Source organism: Liolophura sinensis, chromosome 9, assembly GCF_032854445.1.
Source record: "Liolophura sinensis isolate JHLJ2023 chromosome 9, CUHK_Ljap_v2, whole genome shotgun sequence".
Taxonomy (NCBI): Eukaryota; Metazoa; Mollusca; class Polyplacophora; order Chitonida; family Chitonidae; genus Liolophura; species Liolophura sinensis.
This window is the reverse complement of record NC_088303.1, coordinates 1,742,659-1,760,106: the sequence shown is the minus strand read 5'-3', so window position 1 is coordinate 1,760,106 and position 17,448 is coordinate 1,742,659. Positions and strand designations below refer to the sequence as shown.

The window sequence follows — 17,448 nt, the reverse complement described above, 5'->3', positions numbered from 1 at the left end:
GGAAACCCACGACCATCCGCAGGTTGCTGGCAGACCTTCCCACTTACGGCCGGAGAGGAAGCCAGCATGAGCTGGACTTGAACTCACAGCGACCGCATTGGTGAGAGGCTCCTGAGTCATTACGCTGCGCTAGCGCGCTAACCGACTGAGCCACGGAGGCCCCCAGGAAGTTTGAAGCTGTTAGTAATAGCCCTATAAGAGCGAAACCTCATATCCTGATTTTAGTCCAGATATTCCTATTTAGTCCTATTCATCGCCTTGGGCAGTGTGAATTTGACCTACAGGTCAATAATACACAGTATGTGTTTCAATCAGTGTTAATCCTTGCCTTAATACTGGACTTTTGCATGTGTGTGTCACATATAGAACTGTTAGAACACTGTATAGACCTCCAGGGTAAATTGTAAAATGATCTGCCTTGGCAATTGATTGCATTAAATTGGAAACTCATATATGTTTTTATTATGGAATACAGCTGCATTTAGTAATCTGTAAAGAAAACCAATTTCCTGAAACCAGAATTACATCATGTTTGACAGTGTTTACTTTTTTTTTCATTTTTGTTTTTCTTCATGTGTAGAATTCAACTTTGAAATTTATAATGCAAGCCTTTTCTACAACTACACCACGGACTGGAGAGATATTCACTCTACTTGGTGAGTCCTTCTTGATCTGCAGTAGGAAAATACAAACTGCTATCATCACTATTACTCTTCATGGTCAGTATTCTGTTACATTCATATGTCTGAAGGCAATATTACAGTTAACCTCACAGGCTCAAGATAAAGAACTGTCAAAAGCTCAAACTACAAAACTAGAGGTTAAATTTGATCAGTTTATAAATTTTTCCCATCTAAGGAAAATACAGTTACAGTAAGAATGTTTTTTTTTGTTTGTATGATTAATATTTATGTCCATTGCCAGTGAAATTCCTATCCTCTCAAATGACCTCCCATAAAAGCACGGCCATCTCCAGCCTGAAGAGCGGGTTAGATCTGAGAAAAGTTGAGTCAGTGCGTCTTCTCAAAGCTGTGAGTATCAAACATAGTGCTCCATTTTTTGTCACTATCATTTACTTGAAACAGATTATTTCTCTTCATGTATAACACTCTTGTGATTGAAACATTTAGTCTGATCCTCTGTGGAGAGACGCATCATGGAGAATTAAATATATAAAGCTTTTGGGGTTTATTGTACATCTATATATGTCTTAAGTCATCGGTTTTAAAATGTTATGTCATTTTTAACCATGTGGTTGATATAGTCCTGTCTTTTATTTTTTATTATTTTATTTTTATTTATTATTTATATTTTTATTACAGTTCCGACTGATGAACGAATTCCAGCGTGAAGCTCCTGGTTATTGGGTTCGCTATCCAGAAAAGTAAGACGGACACTTATTACAATTTTCTGATGAAAAGGCCTACATCACCTTCTGTACAAGTGATCGTTAAGTGATGATTAGCTTTCATAAATTCTGACCAGTTTATAGGGTATCCCTAAGTTTGTTTTCTTAGAGGATCATACTGAAAGAGAATGTTTCTGTCATTCCCACTTCTGGTGTGTCATGGAGCCACACTTTTATGTCATTCTGAGACAGTTGTCTTTTTTAACATGACATGAGGAATAAGTTCATGTGACATCAGGCAAGTTGTGTGGAAACTTAGCAAAGGTTTTGGTATTGGTAAGGACAGTTCATCACTACCCTTGAAATGGTGTTATACATTGTGAATCATTTTGAACCCTTTGTGCTGTAAGAAACACCTTAACAGGAAGGCATAAAATTGAGCATATTTAAGTCTAGGTTTTCTGGTAAATAGAATGGGTCTTAAAGATTTTACCTCTGATTACCCTTGTGTTGTCAGAGAGGAGATTCAAAGTCTGAACTCTGGACTAGCCATGTGCATTTTAGACTGCTCTCCCATTCTTCTGGATTGACCAAGGGTGGTTACAAGACCTTGTTTATGTTCTGAGAGAGATAAAAACATCATGTATCCTTCTTATGTATTCTGTTTTGTTGCTTCAGGTGTTCTTGGTTGCTAACTCCTCTTTAAATTGAAGGAATGTTTAATATGGCTTAATTCCACTTCGGCAATATTGTAGCCATGTCAAGGCGAAATTCTTCATCGCTGCAGAGTTTCCCATGAACTTCATCAGTTATCCTGTTTGGAACTCTTAAAAACTAACACCTTAAAAGTTTGCAAACTATGTGATGGCCAAAGCGAAATACTTGTGGTGTGTGTACATTGTGTTTCTTGTGTGTTGTCAGGTACATGGAGGAGATTCTACAGAGCACTCTTGACCTGTTGTCATTGGAGACAGCCCAGGTTGTCTCCCCTTCACATCTTATAGCTGTCCTTGACCCTAAAGCCTCCTGGTTCATCAAATGGATGGTAAGTATTTGTGATAGATACACAGAGCACTCACGATGGCAGTTTTGTTACTGTTGATGTGATGTCAGTTTTGTTACTATTGATATAAATGGCAGTTTTGTAACTGTTGATGTAAATAGCAGTTTTGTGACTGTTGATGCAGATCGCAGTTTTGTGATGATGTAAATGACAGTTTTGTTACTGTTGATGTAAGTGGCAGTTTTGTGACTTGATGTAAGTGACAGTTTTGTTACTGTTGATGCAAATGACCATTTTGTGACTGTTGATGTAAGTGATAGTTTTGTTACTGTTGATGTAAGTGGCAGTTTTGTAACTGTTGATGTGATGGCAGTTTTATTTTTATATTTAATCTATACTGTGAAGTCTACCACATGTTACAAAATGTACATATATGTTCAGTGCTTATAATTGGTAATGCATTCTTTCACATCAATGCCACATAGCACACCACTTTAATAAGAAATGAACAGATGGATAAAATGTGTTTACTTTTGTAGCATGGGAGTTACAGCAGGTTGCCAGTCTTGACAATGCTCCAGCGATATCCATCCATCGTAAGTAAAATCACAGATACGCCCCACAAGAAAATGACAATACCACAGATACACCCCACAGAAAACTGACACCCAAAGACATGTATTTGTTAAGATAAACATACTTCAAATCTCTGTATGGATTATATATTATGACTGGTTTCAGTATTGTGATTTATTCTGAGCTCTACATGATTTCCCGACAACTTTGCCTGCTTTGTGTTACCCGTATGCTTTACCACTTTCCTGTAGGCTGCATAAATTAGTCGTGAAATGTTTTTGTAGTACCCTTGGCTTTATGAACTTTTCAGTTAGAGAATGCTGTACGACATTGTCTGCGTTACTGTAGCTCACGCAGATGTTCATCAGATCGGATGAGTGACACCTCAGAAAATGCTCCGTGGACATCATCATGTAAGCTCCATTACCTCAGTCAGTTTCATGTTCTCCTTTACAGTTAAGTTCTACCTCAGGTCAGAGAGTAACTGGCCTGTCTCTTTTATACTGTATCAAGGAAGTCCTATGTAACAAAATTGATTATATATAAAATAAGGAGATGTTTTTGTGATCCTGGGGATACTACAGCAACTGTATTGTAAACGACAGCATATAAGTACATATAACGAGGCTGTGTCCATGTGTTTTCAGTGACTGGTCAGCGTATGGTGTACACAGGAGCAGAGCTGGAGTATGCCTACTTCATCCACTCTGTCCACTTCCTGGGCAGTCTGCTAAGCTATACCAGAGGGCGAGATTTCTTCCCGGTTAAGCTGCCTGACAGAACAGGTAGGATTTGTCTCCCTCTAGCCTTGATGCCCAGATGTGGTTTCATATCTGTAATCATTATCATGGTCTAGTGCCTTTTGATTGAAGCCCTGTCTCGAGGAAATTTTAGAGCTTAAGTTGTGTATTGCACAGGCCGAAGTGTCTCGGATATTTGATACGTTTGCTGATACAGAATGTTACTGATTAATTTGCCTGTTCAGATCAAAACCTCTTCTTGTCTGTTCAAATGGTTAAAACAGAAGTGAAGATTTTTAGCCAGAATGCTAGAAGTCACTAGAAACCAGTCTAGTATAGGGTAATAATCAAAACAGCCTGTGAGATTTGTACCTTTTCTTGTGTAAAGTAACATTGTCTTATGATGTAATATCAAGGAAAAATAGTTACTGGAAAATGGATTTATGACTTTGTTATGAAGGTTATACCTTGACACACTGATCTGGTATTAAATGAGGTTCCTCTAGCACTGCACTTTAAAGCAACCTGATGGTTTTAAAGATCTAATCAAGGTAAAACACACAAATACTTATTGACTATTGACAATAACTAGTATTTATAGTTTTAAACATTTGCAAATTCTCTTACTGAGTACGCTTTTCATTTTCTTTCACCAAAATTCTTGAGTATGACATTCAGCGACACTCCAAAAAATGAATATAATTATCTTTCATCCAGGAAGTTTGATGTTGATGAACAGAGGTAGTTTTGTTCAGTTGACAGATGAAGGAAAAGGACAGCCTGATGTCCCTGGCAACAGTGTCATCACAAGATGTCATTTTGCCGGAGATGTGTTTGTCATACTGTTTCACATTTATTTTGTATTATTTACAGAACCTCTGACGATAAGCAACCTGCTGGTAGCCATGATATCCCTGATTACAGACCCGGACACACCTACCGCTTCACCTGCCACAGGTAGCTTACGTTTTACTTCATTCTTTCACCTCTGTCTGTGTGAATTTTAAAATATTTGAAACTACTATACTTGAAATTACTTGAAATGATATCAAGTGAAAAAACAAACAAAATGGTAAAAATAAATGATTCTGATAGATAAGATTATTGTTACATTTTGAGATACTTTTGCCAAATGAAAAAAATGTAGAGCAGTGAGAAAGTTGCCATGTAGGTGGAAGACAACTGATCTTCAACTAATGTCTGTGCAAATCCTAATGTTGTACTGCATCGTAATTAAGAATTTAACTTGTGATGATATAAAGGTGTGAAACATATCATCAACATGGCAACCAATACAACAGAAAGGAGAAGAAAATTTAAATATGAAACAAATACAGTTGAAAAGAGTATGCATTTCCTTGCAGGTGCATGCCATAAAAAAAATTCTAATTTGTACCTCAAGTTGATAAATTATAAATAAAGTCAGCGGCAAAATCCGCTGTGGGTGACTTCATTTTGCCTAAGAACTAGTCCTGAAATCTTCTGTTTTAAGAGGAGAATTGCCTTTGGAAACCGCCGAAGTGCAGTTCGTACATTTCCGGTAGAACTTTTCTTCCCAGAAGGTAGCGAACTGTATGATTCCTTTTGCGCTTGACGGTCGGGAACCGGAATGTTGGACAGAGAATCCGAGTTTACACAAACAAGCCGGCAGTTTTAACGACTCTCATTGCTGAGAGGCAACCCCCCCCCCACCCCCCCACCCCCCCAGGAAAAATTACAGGGTGTTAAAGATGGAAGACACGATGGACTCAGTGATTCATGCCAGCTTTGCCCTTTTCAGGCTTTACGAGTATGGCAAGGAAAAATTGCAAAACTATGCAGCAGGCACCACCAGATAGAAAAAAATGTGCTCTTTTCAGCCTATAGTGTTTTCTTCTCCTTTAAACTACCTTAATTTACTGATAAGTTTAGTTTGAAATATTGCACTTTCAGAAGCACATAAAGACACATTAATCAGAGTTCAGAAAATAACTCACCTGTGGCAGTGTAACAGAGAAGAATTAGTCAGAATCCAGCTCAATGTGTCTCATGGAAAATACTAAACTTGAGGTGAAGTACAGTAGCACTTGGACATGGATGCATGATAATAAATAGTATGATGTGTAAAAACAAGTGTTAAATTGGAAGCATTTAATGAGCATCACATTTGTTCATCCTTCTATGCATGGATTTTATCAGAGTTGCCTTGAATAATCAAACAGCAAGCTAGATTGTGGCTATCATGCTTGATTTTCAGTTGACTCATGAGGAAAGTTCATCATTTACTTACCAAAGGGCAGTGGTTTACTTTGGATACTCCTGTTTCCTCCACAAATACATGTAGGACTGATCACTGGCGTACATGAAATATTTTTGATTACAATATTTTTTTTGATTAACACCAATCAAATCAAACTGTTCTTTATAATGATATGCTCGTGATGTTGTTACAGAGGATTGGTGTCCCCCTCATCTGCTTACCCAGACCCTCAAGGTGCTGTGCAGTACAGAGGAAGTGTGTGAGATCTGCCTGTGTAAGGACAGCATCACTAACGCCCTCCTCACCCCGCTGGAGCAGTGGCTAGAACCACAGTCTGTAAGTCTATACAGTGTGTTATCAGCATGTCATCTGCTCCATTCCCTGGTGAATTACACATTTCTCTCTGTCAGTTGCAGGACATACCCTCTGTCCAGCTACCTGGTGAATTACCCATGTCTCTGTCAGTTACAGGATGTATCCTCTGTCCAGCTACCTGGTGAATTAACCATGCCTCTCTGTCAGTTACAGGATATATCCTCTGTCCAGGTACCTGGTGAATTACCCATGCCTCTCTGTCAGTTACAGGATGTATCCTCTGTCCAGCTACCTGGTGAATTACCCATGCCTCTCTGTCAGTTACAGGACATATCCTCTGTCCAACTGCCTTGTGAATTACCCATGTCTCTGTCAGTTACAGGATGTATCCTCTGTCCAGCTACCTGGTGAATTACCCATGTCTCTGTCAGTTACAGGACATACCCTCTGTCCAGCTACCTGGTGAATTACCCATGTCTCTGTCAGTTACAGGATGTATCCTCTGTCCAGCTACCTGGTGAATTACCCATGCCTCTCTGTCAGTTTTAGGATATATCCTCTGTTCAGCTACCTGGTGAATTACCCATGTCTCTGTCAGTTACAGGACATACCCTCTGTCCAGCTACCTGGTGAATTACCCATGTCTCTGTCAGTTACAGGATGTATCCTCTGTCCAGCTACCTGGTGAATTACCCATGCCTCTCTGTCAGTTACAGGACATATCCTCTGTCCAACTGCCTTGTGAATTACCCATGCCTCTCTGTCAGTTACAGGACATATCCTCTGCCCAGCTGCCTAGTGAGGGCACACTGCTGAGGGTAGCTGACATCCTGTCCGTCATTGCCTCCAGTACCCGAGGGAGAAGACATCTGCTCTATGGCCAGGACAGGACCTTGCTCTCCAGGAATGAGTGAGTACTTGTATACTGTAAATACATGCACACAATATACCAACAATTTAACTTCACTGTGTAATCACCCTTAAGTACTGAGCTGAGTAAAAATCACAGGAATGTTTTTGAAACAGTAAATAGTATGTAACTTCTGATTACCGCTATAAGGTGATAGCAAGGTGATTAGCTGATGGATAATTCCATCTAATTACAGCTGATATTTAGTATTCCATGGTTTAGTTATTTAGCTATTTCAGGTTGTTATAGTAGGCCATATATCCACAGTTTTTTGGCTATGTCAGGTTATTATTGTTGGCCATATGTCCACAGTTATTTGGCTGTTTCAGGTTATTATAGTAGGCCGTATGCCCACAGTTATTTGGCTATGTCAGGTTATTATAGTAGGCCATATATCCACAGTTATGTGGCTATTTCAGGTTATTATAGTAGGCCATATATCCACAGTTATTTGGCTATGTCAGGTTATTATTGTAGGCCATATATCCACAGTTATTTGTCTATGTCAGATTATAATAGTAGGCCATATGTCCACAGTTATTTGGCTATGTCAGGTTATTATTGTAGGCCATATATCCACAGTTATTTGGCTGTTTCAGGTTATTATAGTAGGCCATATGCCCACAGCTCTTTGGCTGTGTCAGGTTATTATAGTAGGCCATATGTCCATAGTTATTTGGCTATGTCAGGTTCTTATGGTAGGCCATATATCCACAGTTCTTTGGCTATGTCAGGTTATTATTGTAGGTCATGTGTCCACAGTTATTTGGCTATTTCAGGTTATTATTGTAGGCCATATATCCACAGTTATTTGGCTGTGTCAGGTTATTATTGTAGGTCATGTGTCCACAGTTATTTGGCTATTTCAGGTTATTATTGTAGGCCATATATCCACAGTTCTTTGGCTATGTCAGGTTATTATTGTAGGTCATGTGTCCACAGTTATTTGGCTATTTCAGGTTATTATAGTAGGTCATATATCCACAGTTATTTGGCTGTTTCAGGTTATTATAGTAGGTCATATGTCCACAGTTATTTGGCTATGTCAGGTTATAATAGTAGGCCATATGTCCACAGTTCTTTAGCTATGTCAGGTTATAATAGTAGGCCATATGTCCACAGTTCTTTAGCTATGTCAGGTTATTATTGTAGGCCATATGTCCACAGTTCCTTGGCTATGTCAGGTTATTATAGTAGGCCATATGTCCACAGTTCTTTAGCTATGTCAGGTTATTATTGTAGGCCATATGTCCACAGTTCCTTGGCTATGTCAGGTTATTATAGTAGGCCATATGTCCACAGTTCTTTAGCTATGTCAGGTTATTATTGTAGGCCATATGTCCACAGTTCTTTAGCTATGTCAGGTTATTATAGTAGGCCATATGTCCACAGTTCTTTAGCTATGTCAGGTTATTATTGTAGGCCATATGTCCACAGTTCTTTAGCTATGTCAGGTTATTATTGTAGGCCATATGTCCACAGTTCTTTAGCTATGTCAGGTTATTATTGTAGGCCATATGTCCACAGTTCCTTGGCTATGTCAGGTTATTATAGTAGGCCATATGTCCACAGTTCTTTAGCTATGTCAGGTTATTATTGTAGGCCATATGTCCACAGTTCTTTAGCTATGTCAGGTTATTATAGTAGGCCATATGTCCACAGTTCTTTAGCTATGTCAGGTTATAATAGTAGGCCATATGTCCACAGTTCTTTAGCTATGTCAGGTTATTATTGTAGGCCATATGTCCACAGTTCCTTGGCTATGTCAGGTTATTATTGTAGGTCATGTGTCCACAGTTATTTGGCTATGTCAGGTTATTATTGTAAGCCATATATCCACAGTTATTTGGCTATGTCAGGTTATTATTGTAGGCCATATGTCCACAGTTATTTGGCTATGTCAGGTTATTATTGTAGGCCATATGTCCACAGTTATTTGGCTATGTCAGGTTATTATTGTAGGCCATATGTCCACAGTTATTTGGCTATGTCAGGTTATTATAGTAGGCCATATGTCCACAGTTCTTTAGCTATGTCAGGTTATTATAGTAGGCCATATGTCCACAGTTCTTTAGCTATGTCAGGTTATAATAGTAGGCCATATGTCCACAGTTATTTGGCTATGTCAGGTTATTATTGTAGGCCATATGTCCACAGTTATTTGGCTATGTCAGGTTATTATTGTAGGCCATATATCCACAGTTATTTGGCTGTTTCAGGTTATTATAGTAGGCCATATTTCCACAGTTCTTTGGCTATTACAGACTATTAAATATTCTGGCCATATCCCTGTGGATGGTCGTGGGTTTCTCCTGGGCTTGGCCCGGTTTTCTCCCACCATAATGCTGGCCTCCATCGTACAAGTGAAATATTCTTGAGGATGGTGAAAAACACCAATCAAATAAATAAATAAATATCATGTTTTAATGCTGTACAATATGGGTTTTACACCAAGGTACAGTTGTTTACATTTCTCATCTTCTCATATTCTTGTTGAATTTTGGTGTCATGAGTGTTACACATATATGGGATGTAAAATGTAAGGACCAAGGAAATAGAAGCCACTTTCCCAAAACTTTGTAGGTCATATTTCTTGTAGCTTTTTTGTAAAAGAAGCGTCTGAATTATAGTGCCATAAGGCGACATCATTTACAAGAAAAGTTGCAAAAAACAGATTTACAAAGTTTTGTGAAAGTGGTCCTGAAAGTCTACTGTTAGCTCTGGTTTTCTTAATGGTTATAAATGTGAAGTGCAATTTTGAGCTGTATTAAAATGCTAAAAGTGGGTTTTAGTTTGGGTATTGCTAATATTAATATTGATGAGGCTGGCTGAATTTGAAATGCACTTTTGAAGAATTGATCGGGAATGGTGTGAAATACATCTCACATGTGGAATGTGGCATGTGTAGAATGATATGCCTTATCAGTCATTCCTAGCTTAAGAATGGGGCTCTATGTATGAGATGACAGGTAATAAGTTGTCATAATTCTGATAGCTTTTCTGCCTCAGTTGCCAATCAAATAAATCCTATGCCTGTATAAACCATGCCTTTTGGAAATGTTTAGTACTTGTTTTGCTTTGTGACATCCTCAGGTCATCTGCTGCTCGGGTCATAACAGAGTTTACCACCAAAGCCTTGGACAATAAACTCACCCCTGGCTTTGCTGAGCCTCCGTCCAAAGCTGTGATAGGAGACTGCCTGTATATCTGTCGTCAGCTGTACAACACCTATGAGGGCCTCCTCATTCTCTCTCACTATTCCCTCCATTCTTGTGTGGCACAGGCTTTCCATCAGGTCAGTTTGTATTGCTACGGTGCACTCCATGCCACATTTTTCACTGTGACAGTCTGCTCTAATAGTTGCCCCGTCTGCCTGTCACGCTGTCCGTCAAATTTTTATCATGAGATTTGAAAGGTATACTTTGTGGAAGTAGCTGATTTTATAGTCAATTCTGTCAAATTTGATTTATTTGTAGACCCCATGAGTTGACATTTTAAATGCCTGAAAAGTTTTATGAATTTTAATCTGAAGATTAAGTTGTAGTGAAAGTTGTCAAGAAATTTGGGTTTTGGATTCTGTTGAGTGTATCTCTGAACTAAACTGCTTCATATTCATGACTTAACCATGTGTCACCATAGCAGCCTTGTTTGATCACATGAACACTAGATTGTGTAGTTTTGATCACATGAACACTAGATTGTGTAGTTTTGATCACATGAACACTAGATGTGCGTAATGTTGATACATCTTCTGGTTGTATTTACTGTCTATCAGGCATGTCTAGAAGCTGAGAAAGCTCCTACCCCAACCCCAGGACCCAGTGATGACCGCAGGGGACGGTCTAATGGACAGTCAGCGTAAGTGCGCTCATTTACCCAAACTGATCACGGTTACTACAACGTTAAATGTTAAAAATCACTAAATGTGAGAGTGGTCCTAAGATTTCATGTGACCTGTCAGAAATGTCATGCAGTGTGGTGAGGTAGGTGATCGGTAAATTAATGGCAACAAGTAAATGATGCCAAACATTTTTGGCAAATCACATACCCTAAATGACGTAAAAATTAGACCATAAAAGAGCATTTTTGGAGGCAAATAAATGTCATGAAATATTTCCTCTGGTGCAAAAATTTATGTTTTCCCTGGAGGAAATCATCCTTCCCTCCAAACACCTTTCAGAGCACCTCTCTAAAATCAATACAACTTTCAGAGCACCTCTCTAAAATTAACACAACTTTCAGAGCACCTCTCTAAAATCAATACAACTTTCAGAGCACCTCTCTAAAATCAATACAACTTTCAGAATCTGGAAATATGAACAGCGTGGTCATGAACAAAATTTGGGGGTGTTACTTTTTCACCTTTAGAGACTAAAGAGTTGTGTTAAAGCCTTGTGTTGTGTTAAAGTTGTGCAAGCTTCACTTGCAGTTTTATGAATGTAAAGCTGTTTTGATACTTTAAATGAAATAGAAACCAGGCGTATTTGTTTTACATGTATCTTATGAGAAGATGCCATCTGTAAAGAGATCAATAATTGTGATGTCAACATTTTGTTGTGATAAGGCCTTCAATTAAACACTGGAACAACATCTTTTTTATTTGAATGCTATTTCAGTGTAGTACCAATAATGTTATCAAGTTAAGTGAAATTCTCCCTACAATTTCTTGTTTCAGATTGGTTTGGGAGGACACATTGCGGGATAACTTGCTGAATTTTGCCAGCACAGCCAAAGGAATTTTGTTACTACAGCAGACAGGCAGCCTTAATGAGTGTGTGTCTTACATGTCAGCTAGATATGCCAAGAAACTCCAGGTAACTGACAGAAATGTTCACCTTTGTGATAAAGCTATGGCTTTATCACAGTGCTTGTAGTGTACAGCAAGATGAACAAAGATTTATTTTGAGCATTGTTTTTTTTTTTTTATCCAGTTTTTGATTGCAATGTGATATACATTTTTTATCGTATATTTTTCGTATGTTTGAAGCGTTGTCATGCAGATGCCACTGTCAGCTGCATTACCATGTACTTGTATTCAAGTTCAGGTAAGAATTTGAGGGCCTCCATAGCAGATTGCTTGGCTTCCTCTGGCAGCACAATGAACCAGGAGCCAGAACCAAATGTGATTGCTGTGTATTCAAGTGCAGCTTATGCTGGCTTCCTCCCTTAGTGGGACTCATGGGGAAGTCTGTCAGCAGCCTGGGTTTTCTCCAAGCTCTGCTCGGTTTCCTCCCACCATTTCATAAACTTGGATGGAACTTGACATCAAGGTAATGGGAGATTCCTCACCATTGTAGGAATGAAATATACTTGAATATAGCATTAATTAAATAAATAAGAAAAATAATCTTACAGGCATGGTAGTGTCACTTAGAAAATGTTACATGAACCTTTAGGAATTCTTGTTTTAGACTATGTGCTGTAGTTCTCTTGGTCTTCAGGTGAGCAAGCGTGAGAAGTTTGGCTATGGTTACATGGTTACCCAGGTGGCCACTACAGCCCCGGGCATGGTCGCCCTTCTGAACTCAGGTACGTGGGGGAAGGAGCTGGCTACCTGCCCATCTGGCCTCTGTCTGGTTATTTGTGTATGTGTGGTAGTCAGTCCACAGTTGGGTTTTTAGTTGATTGTTATAAAGCACATACCCTAGTTCCTCAACCTTTTCCACATATAAAAGAGCAACTTTCAATGCAATTTATACAAAACTACATTGGTTGGATTGGCCAGTTTCAGGGCTTCACAAAGTGTGTAATTTTATCAGTCTACAATGAATATTGCCTTCATGATATGCTTGAATAAACACCTTGCAAACATTCAAATAGGTTGAAGAATTACATCTGTAGTATGTGTTATTATTTAGGCACACGCATGCGTTTTTCTGCCAGTGCTGCAGCTTGATTGGTTAATCAGATGGGAAAAACAGGTCAAATTAAATTCATTGTGGCACCATGTTTTTTTACTCTTGTTCTTATAGCTTTTTTCATTTAGAAATACTTGCCAATTTATTGCTACATTTTAATATTGTAATTACATTACCTCTTGCCTGTAACAACACTGACTGATGCAAAAACAAACAAAAGCAAATCAAAAAAACCCCCAAAAACAAAAACATCAAAGCAATGACTGAAGACCTCTTACTGTCCACAAATTTGATGTACCAGTCTCTACATCACTTATAGGATAGCTCATATGTAACTGACCATAAGTTTGTGGATTACTCTGGGCCTATAAAACTGAGTGTGATTGCATATATGGAAAATTAACAGCCATTGAATCATTGTGTTATGCTGAAGTAAGGAACATGTATCTCTACTGTACTGAGGCCCCTCACTAGCTCATTTGGATAATGAATTCTCACTGCAGCCAATCAGCCCCTTACCAATCATTTTGCCAGTTCAGATTCAACTATGGCTGGATCAGCTGCAGCTCTAAGTCACGAGGACTGTCAGCTACGTACTTTGTGAAGGTCATGAGGATTGTCAGCTACTTACCTGGTGAAGGTCATAGGGATTGTTAGCTACTTACCTGGTGAAGGTCATGGGGATTGTCAGCTACTTACATAGTGAAGGTCATGAGGATTGTCAGTTACTTACCTGGTGAAACAAAATGGGGATTGTTAGCTACTTACCTGGTGAAGGTCATGGGGATTGTTAGCTACTTACCTGGTAAAGGTCATGGGGATTGTCAGCTACTTACCAGGTGAAGGTCATGAGGATTGTCAGCTACTTACCTGGGGAACATCATGAGAATTGTCAGCTACTTACCTGGTGAAGGTCATGAGGATTGTCAGCTACTTACCTTGTGAAGGTCATGAGGATTGTCAGCTGCGTACCTGGTGAAGGTCATTAGGATTGTTAGCTACTTACCTTGTGAAAGTCATTAGGATTGTTAGCTACTTATCTGGTGAAGGTCATGGGGGCTGTCAACTACTTACCTTGTGAAGGTCATGAGGATTGTCAGCTACTTACCTGGTGAAGGTCATAGGATTGTCATCTATTTACCTGGTGAAGATCATGAGGATTGTCAGCTACTTACCTAGTGAAGGTCATGGGGATTGCCAGCTGCTTACCTGGTGAAGGTCATGGGGATTGTCAGCTACTTACCTAGTGTAGGTCATGAGGATTGTCAGCTACTTACCTCCTGAAGGTCATGAGGAAACCGGGGAGCCCGGGGGAAACCGACGACCATCCACAGGTTGTTGACAGATCTTCCCACTTACGGCCAGAGAGGAAGCCAGCATGAGCTGGACTAGAACTCACAGCAACTGCATTGGTAAGAGGCTCCTGGGTCATTATGCTGTGCTGACGCACTAACCAACTGAGCCACGGAGGCCCCGCAAGAAACAAATAAATGAACACGAACCAAGTAACAAATAAACGAACACCAACCAAGTAACAAATAAATGAACACCAACCAAGTAACAAATAAATGAACACCAACCAAGTAACAAAAAAATGAACACCAACCAAGTAACAAGTAAATGAACACCAACCAAGTAACAGATAAATGAACACCAACCAAGTTACAAGTAAATGAACACCAACCAAGTAACAAGTAAATAAACACCAACCAAGTAACAGATAAATGAACACCAACCAAGTAACAAGTAAATAAACACCAACCAAGTAACAGATAAATGAACACCAACCAAGTAACAATTAAATGAACACCAACCAAGTAACAAATAAATGAACACCAACCAAGTAACAAGTAAATGAACAACCAAGTAACAGATAAATGAACACCAACCAATTAACAAATAAATAAACACCAACCAAGTAACAGATAAATGAACACCAACCAAGTAACAAGTAAATGAACACCAACCAAGTAACAAGTAAATGAACACCAACCAAGTAACAAATAAATGAACACCAACCAAGTAACAAAGTAAATACTTCCTCTTTTTAACCATAAAATGCCTGTGACAAGCCCTGCTCATGTGTTACCAGGATTTATCCAGGCACTTATTCATGAGTTGTGGTCAGTTTTGGAATGTGGACTGTCTGACCAGCCTGTCTTAGCTCCCAGGATCTGGCCAGTTGACCCCATAGACAGGCCCTCACACAAAGTAAGTTTTCTGGGTGATTTACAGGTGAGCTACACACATCCTTGTAAGAACAATCTCTTGCTGCTTTATGGTGTTCTTTCTGTAGTTGATTCTGATGAACTCAGAGTGTGACCCTGTGGACAAATATAATTGTAACATTCAGATAATGTGTGTTTACAACAACTGCTTCAACTATTGGCTGATTTTGATAACATTTTTTGGTATCGCTTATAATTTGATAGAAGTGGCTTGAAATTCATGTAATTCATGAATCTGTTTCTTCTCCATATAGCCCCTCATTCGATTGCTCAACGTGCTGACATCTTTCCCGGCTGTGTACGAGGCCCTAGCAGACCAGAGGGTAACGGTCCAGGAGTTTTACTCCCTGAGGCAGATGCCCGACACAGTGGCAGTGAGTTCAGGCAATTGTAGTTACTGTACTGTGATCAACATATCTGTACTACTGTTCAATTAAACTATATAGACATGGTCTGCTATTTGATCCCATATTAGATCGATCTTCATCCGTGCCATTGTGGTGATGTAGACAAGTGGCTTTGAACTTGTACAGACGTATTTTTAATCATGGGTATATAGCAAGCATCAGATTTGTGGAGGTCCTAGAAACTATTGATTTCAGAGAGCTTTATATGTTACTTTTATTATGCTGCTGTTTTTTTTTTCTCATTCCCACATGATTAATTGAATTCTTTTGGTTCTGTGAATTTTCTTTGTTTTCAGTCTCTGATTGATCGTCTGGTAATGGTAAACACCCCTGCTAAGATACATTCCCTTTTTAACTACGAGCAGTCACATGTCTGTGGCCTAAGGTAAGATACCCTCTTTGTATTTGCCAGCATAAAACTAAAAACTTCATTGTAATAGCTTGCCATTAGCCTGTCAGTGGTTTATGAATCGGTTGCCTTTGAACTGGTAGAATTGTACATTTAAGCACATAAAGAATTTTTCAGATGGTGGTGGAAAGCTGGTAGCCTCATCAAGGTGTACCAGTCACAGAGCCTAGAATACTATGTACTGGTTCGTAATGGTACCGTTCAAGCTCGCATAAATAAATTAATGTACACGATGGGAAGTTTTTTTATTTGATGTCATTGTTGAATGTGAAAACGCTTTAAAATTTAACAACCAGCATAAACTGAGAATAACTTTTAGTTAGTAAAAAAAAATATCAACAAAATTATTCTGGTCACATCTTGTCAAATGCAGAACATACAGCATGAAAAAGCCTTGTTGCACCTTACTGTACCTTCACACACCTTGCTGTACCTTCATACACCTTGCTGTACCTTCATACACCTTGCTGTACCTTCATACACCTTGCTGTACCTTCATACACCTTGCTGTACCTTCATACACCTTGCTGTACCTTCATACACCTTGCTGTACCTTCATACACCTTACTGTACCTTCACACACCTTGCTGTACCTTCATACACCTTGCTGTACCTTCATACACCTTGCTGTACCTTCATACACCTTGCTGTACCTTCATACACCTTGCTGTACCTTTATACACCTTGATGCTCAAGTAGGATTTGTGGTGTATTCATGCCAGAGTTAACAAGGACAAAGTAAACTCTTCATGTATGTTTGCTTTAACCACAATTTGAGGAAAGAGTAAACAAAACCAATATCTGACTGCTGTGTATATATGTTGTAATTCTTCAACTTTCTACATGTTTGCCAGGTGTTTATTCAAGTATTTTCTGAGGGCATTATTTGGTGTGGACTGACAAAATTATAATTTTATAAAGCAATGGAATTGTTGAACCCAACCAGTGTATCTTTATTTCGAAGATCATTTTACAAAGAGGCATAAGTCATGCTGGAGGGGCCTCCGTGGCTCAGTTGGTTAGCGCGCTAGCACAGCGTAATGACCCGGGAGTCTCTCACCAATGCGGTGGCTGTGAGTTCAAGTCCAGTTCATGCTGGCTTCCTCTTCGGCCGTATGTGGAAAGGTCCGTCAGCAACCTGTCATGGTTTTTCCCTGGCTCTGCCCGATTTCCTCCCACCATGATGCTGGCCACTGTCGTATGAGTGAAATATTCTTGAGTACATCGTAAAACACCAATCAAATAAATAAATAAATCATGCTGGAAGTTACTCTTTCATATGAGGAATTAGGAAAACTTGTCTTAGTATTGCTATCTGACAGGACTGGCCCCTCCCTAGTTGCCTTGGTCTGTTAACATGTCTGCTGTCATTTTGGTGATGAAATATTCACTGAACACAAATCAAATGAATACAA

At 39.2% G+C, this 17,448-nt stretch overlaps 1 protein-coding gene across 4 annotated transcripts in view; it reads left to right on the top strand.

The window, feature by feature from the left end:
* The window catches only part of LOC135474948 (protein broad-minded-like), a 40,718-nt gene that overhangs the window by 8,246 nt on the left and 15,024 nt on the right, over window positions 1–17,448 (top strand). For 3 of the 4 annotated variants that reach the window (XM_064754648.1, XM_064754650.1, XM_064754647.1), the window contains 17 exons: window positions 581–656; window positions 925–1,031; window positions 1,323–1,384; window positions 2,270–2,393; window positions 2,891–2,947; window positions 3,238–3,340; window positions 3,575–3,712; window positions 4,541–4,624; window positions 6,100–6,242; window positions 6,989–7,131; window positions 10,225–10,426; window positions 10,907–10,989; window positions 11,807–11,945; window positions 12,573–12,660; window positions 15,082–15,200; window positions 15,472–15,591; window positions 15,921–16,009. In XM_064754648.1, the coding sequence (XP_064610718.1) occupies window positions 581–656; window positions 925–1,031; window positions 1,323–1,384; window positions 2,270–2,393; window positions 2,891–2,947; window positions 3,238–3,340; window positions 3,575–3,712; window positions 4,541–4,624; window positions 6,100–6,242; window positions 6,989–7,131; window positions 10,225–10,426; window positions 10,907–10,989; window positions 11,807–11,945; window positions 12,573–12,660; window positions 15,082–15,200; window positions 15,472–15,591; window positions 15,921–16,009 (1,877 nt within the window). The remainder of the gene's footprint in view (window positions 1–580; window positions 657–924; window positions 1,032–1,322; window positions 1,385–2,269; window positions 2,394–2,890; window positions 2,948–3,237; window positions 3,341–3,574; window positions 3,713–4,540; window positions 4,625–6,099; window positions 6,243–6,988; window positions 7,132–10,224; window positions 10,427–10,906; window positions 10,990–11,806; window positions 11,946–12,572; window positions 12,661–15,081; window positions 15,201–15,471; window positions 15,592–15,920; window positions 16,010–17,448) is intronic. The other variant, XM_064754649.1, reaches the window with a different exon arrangement.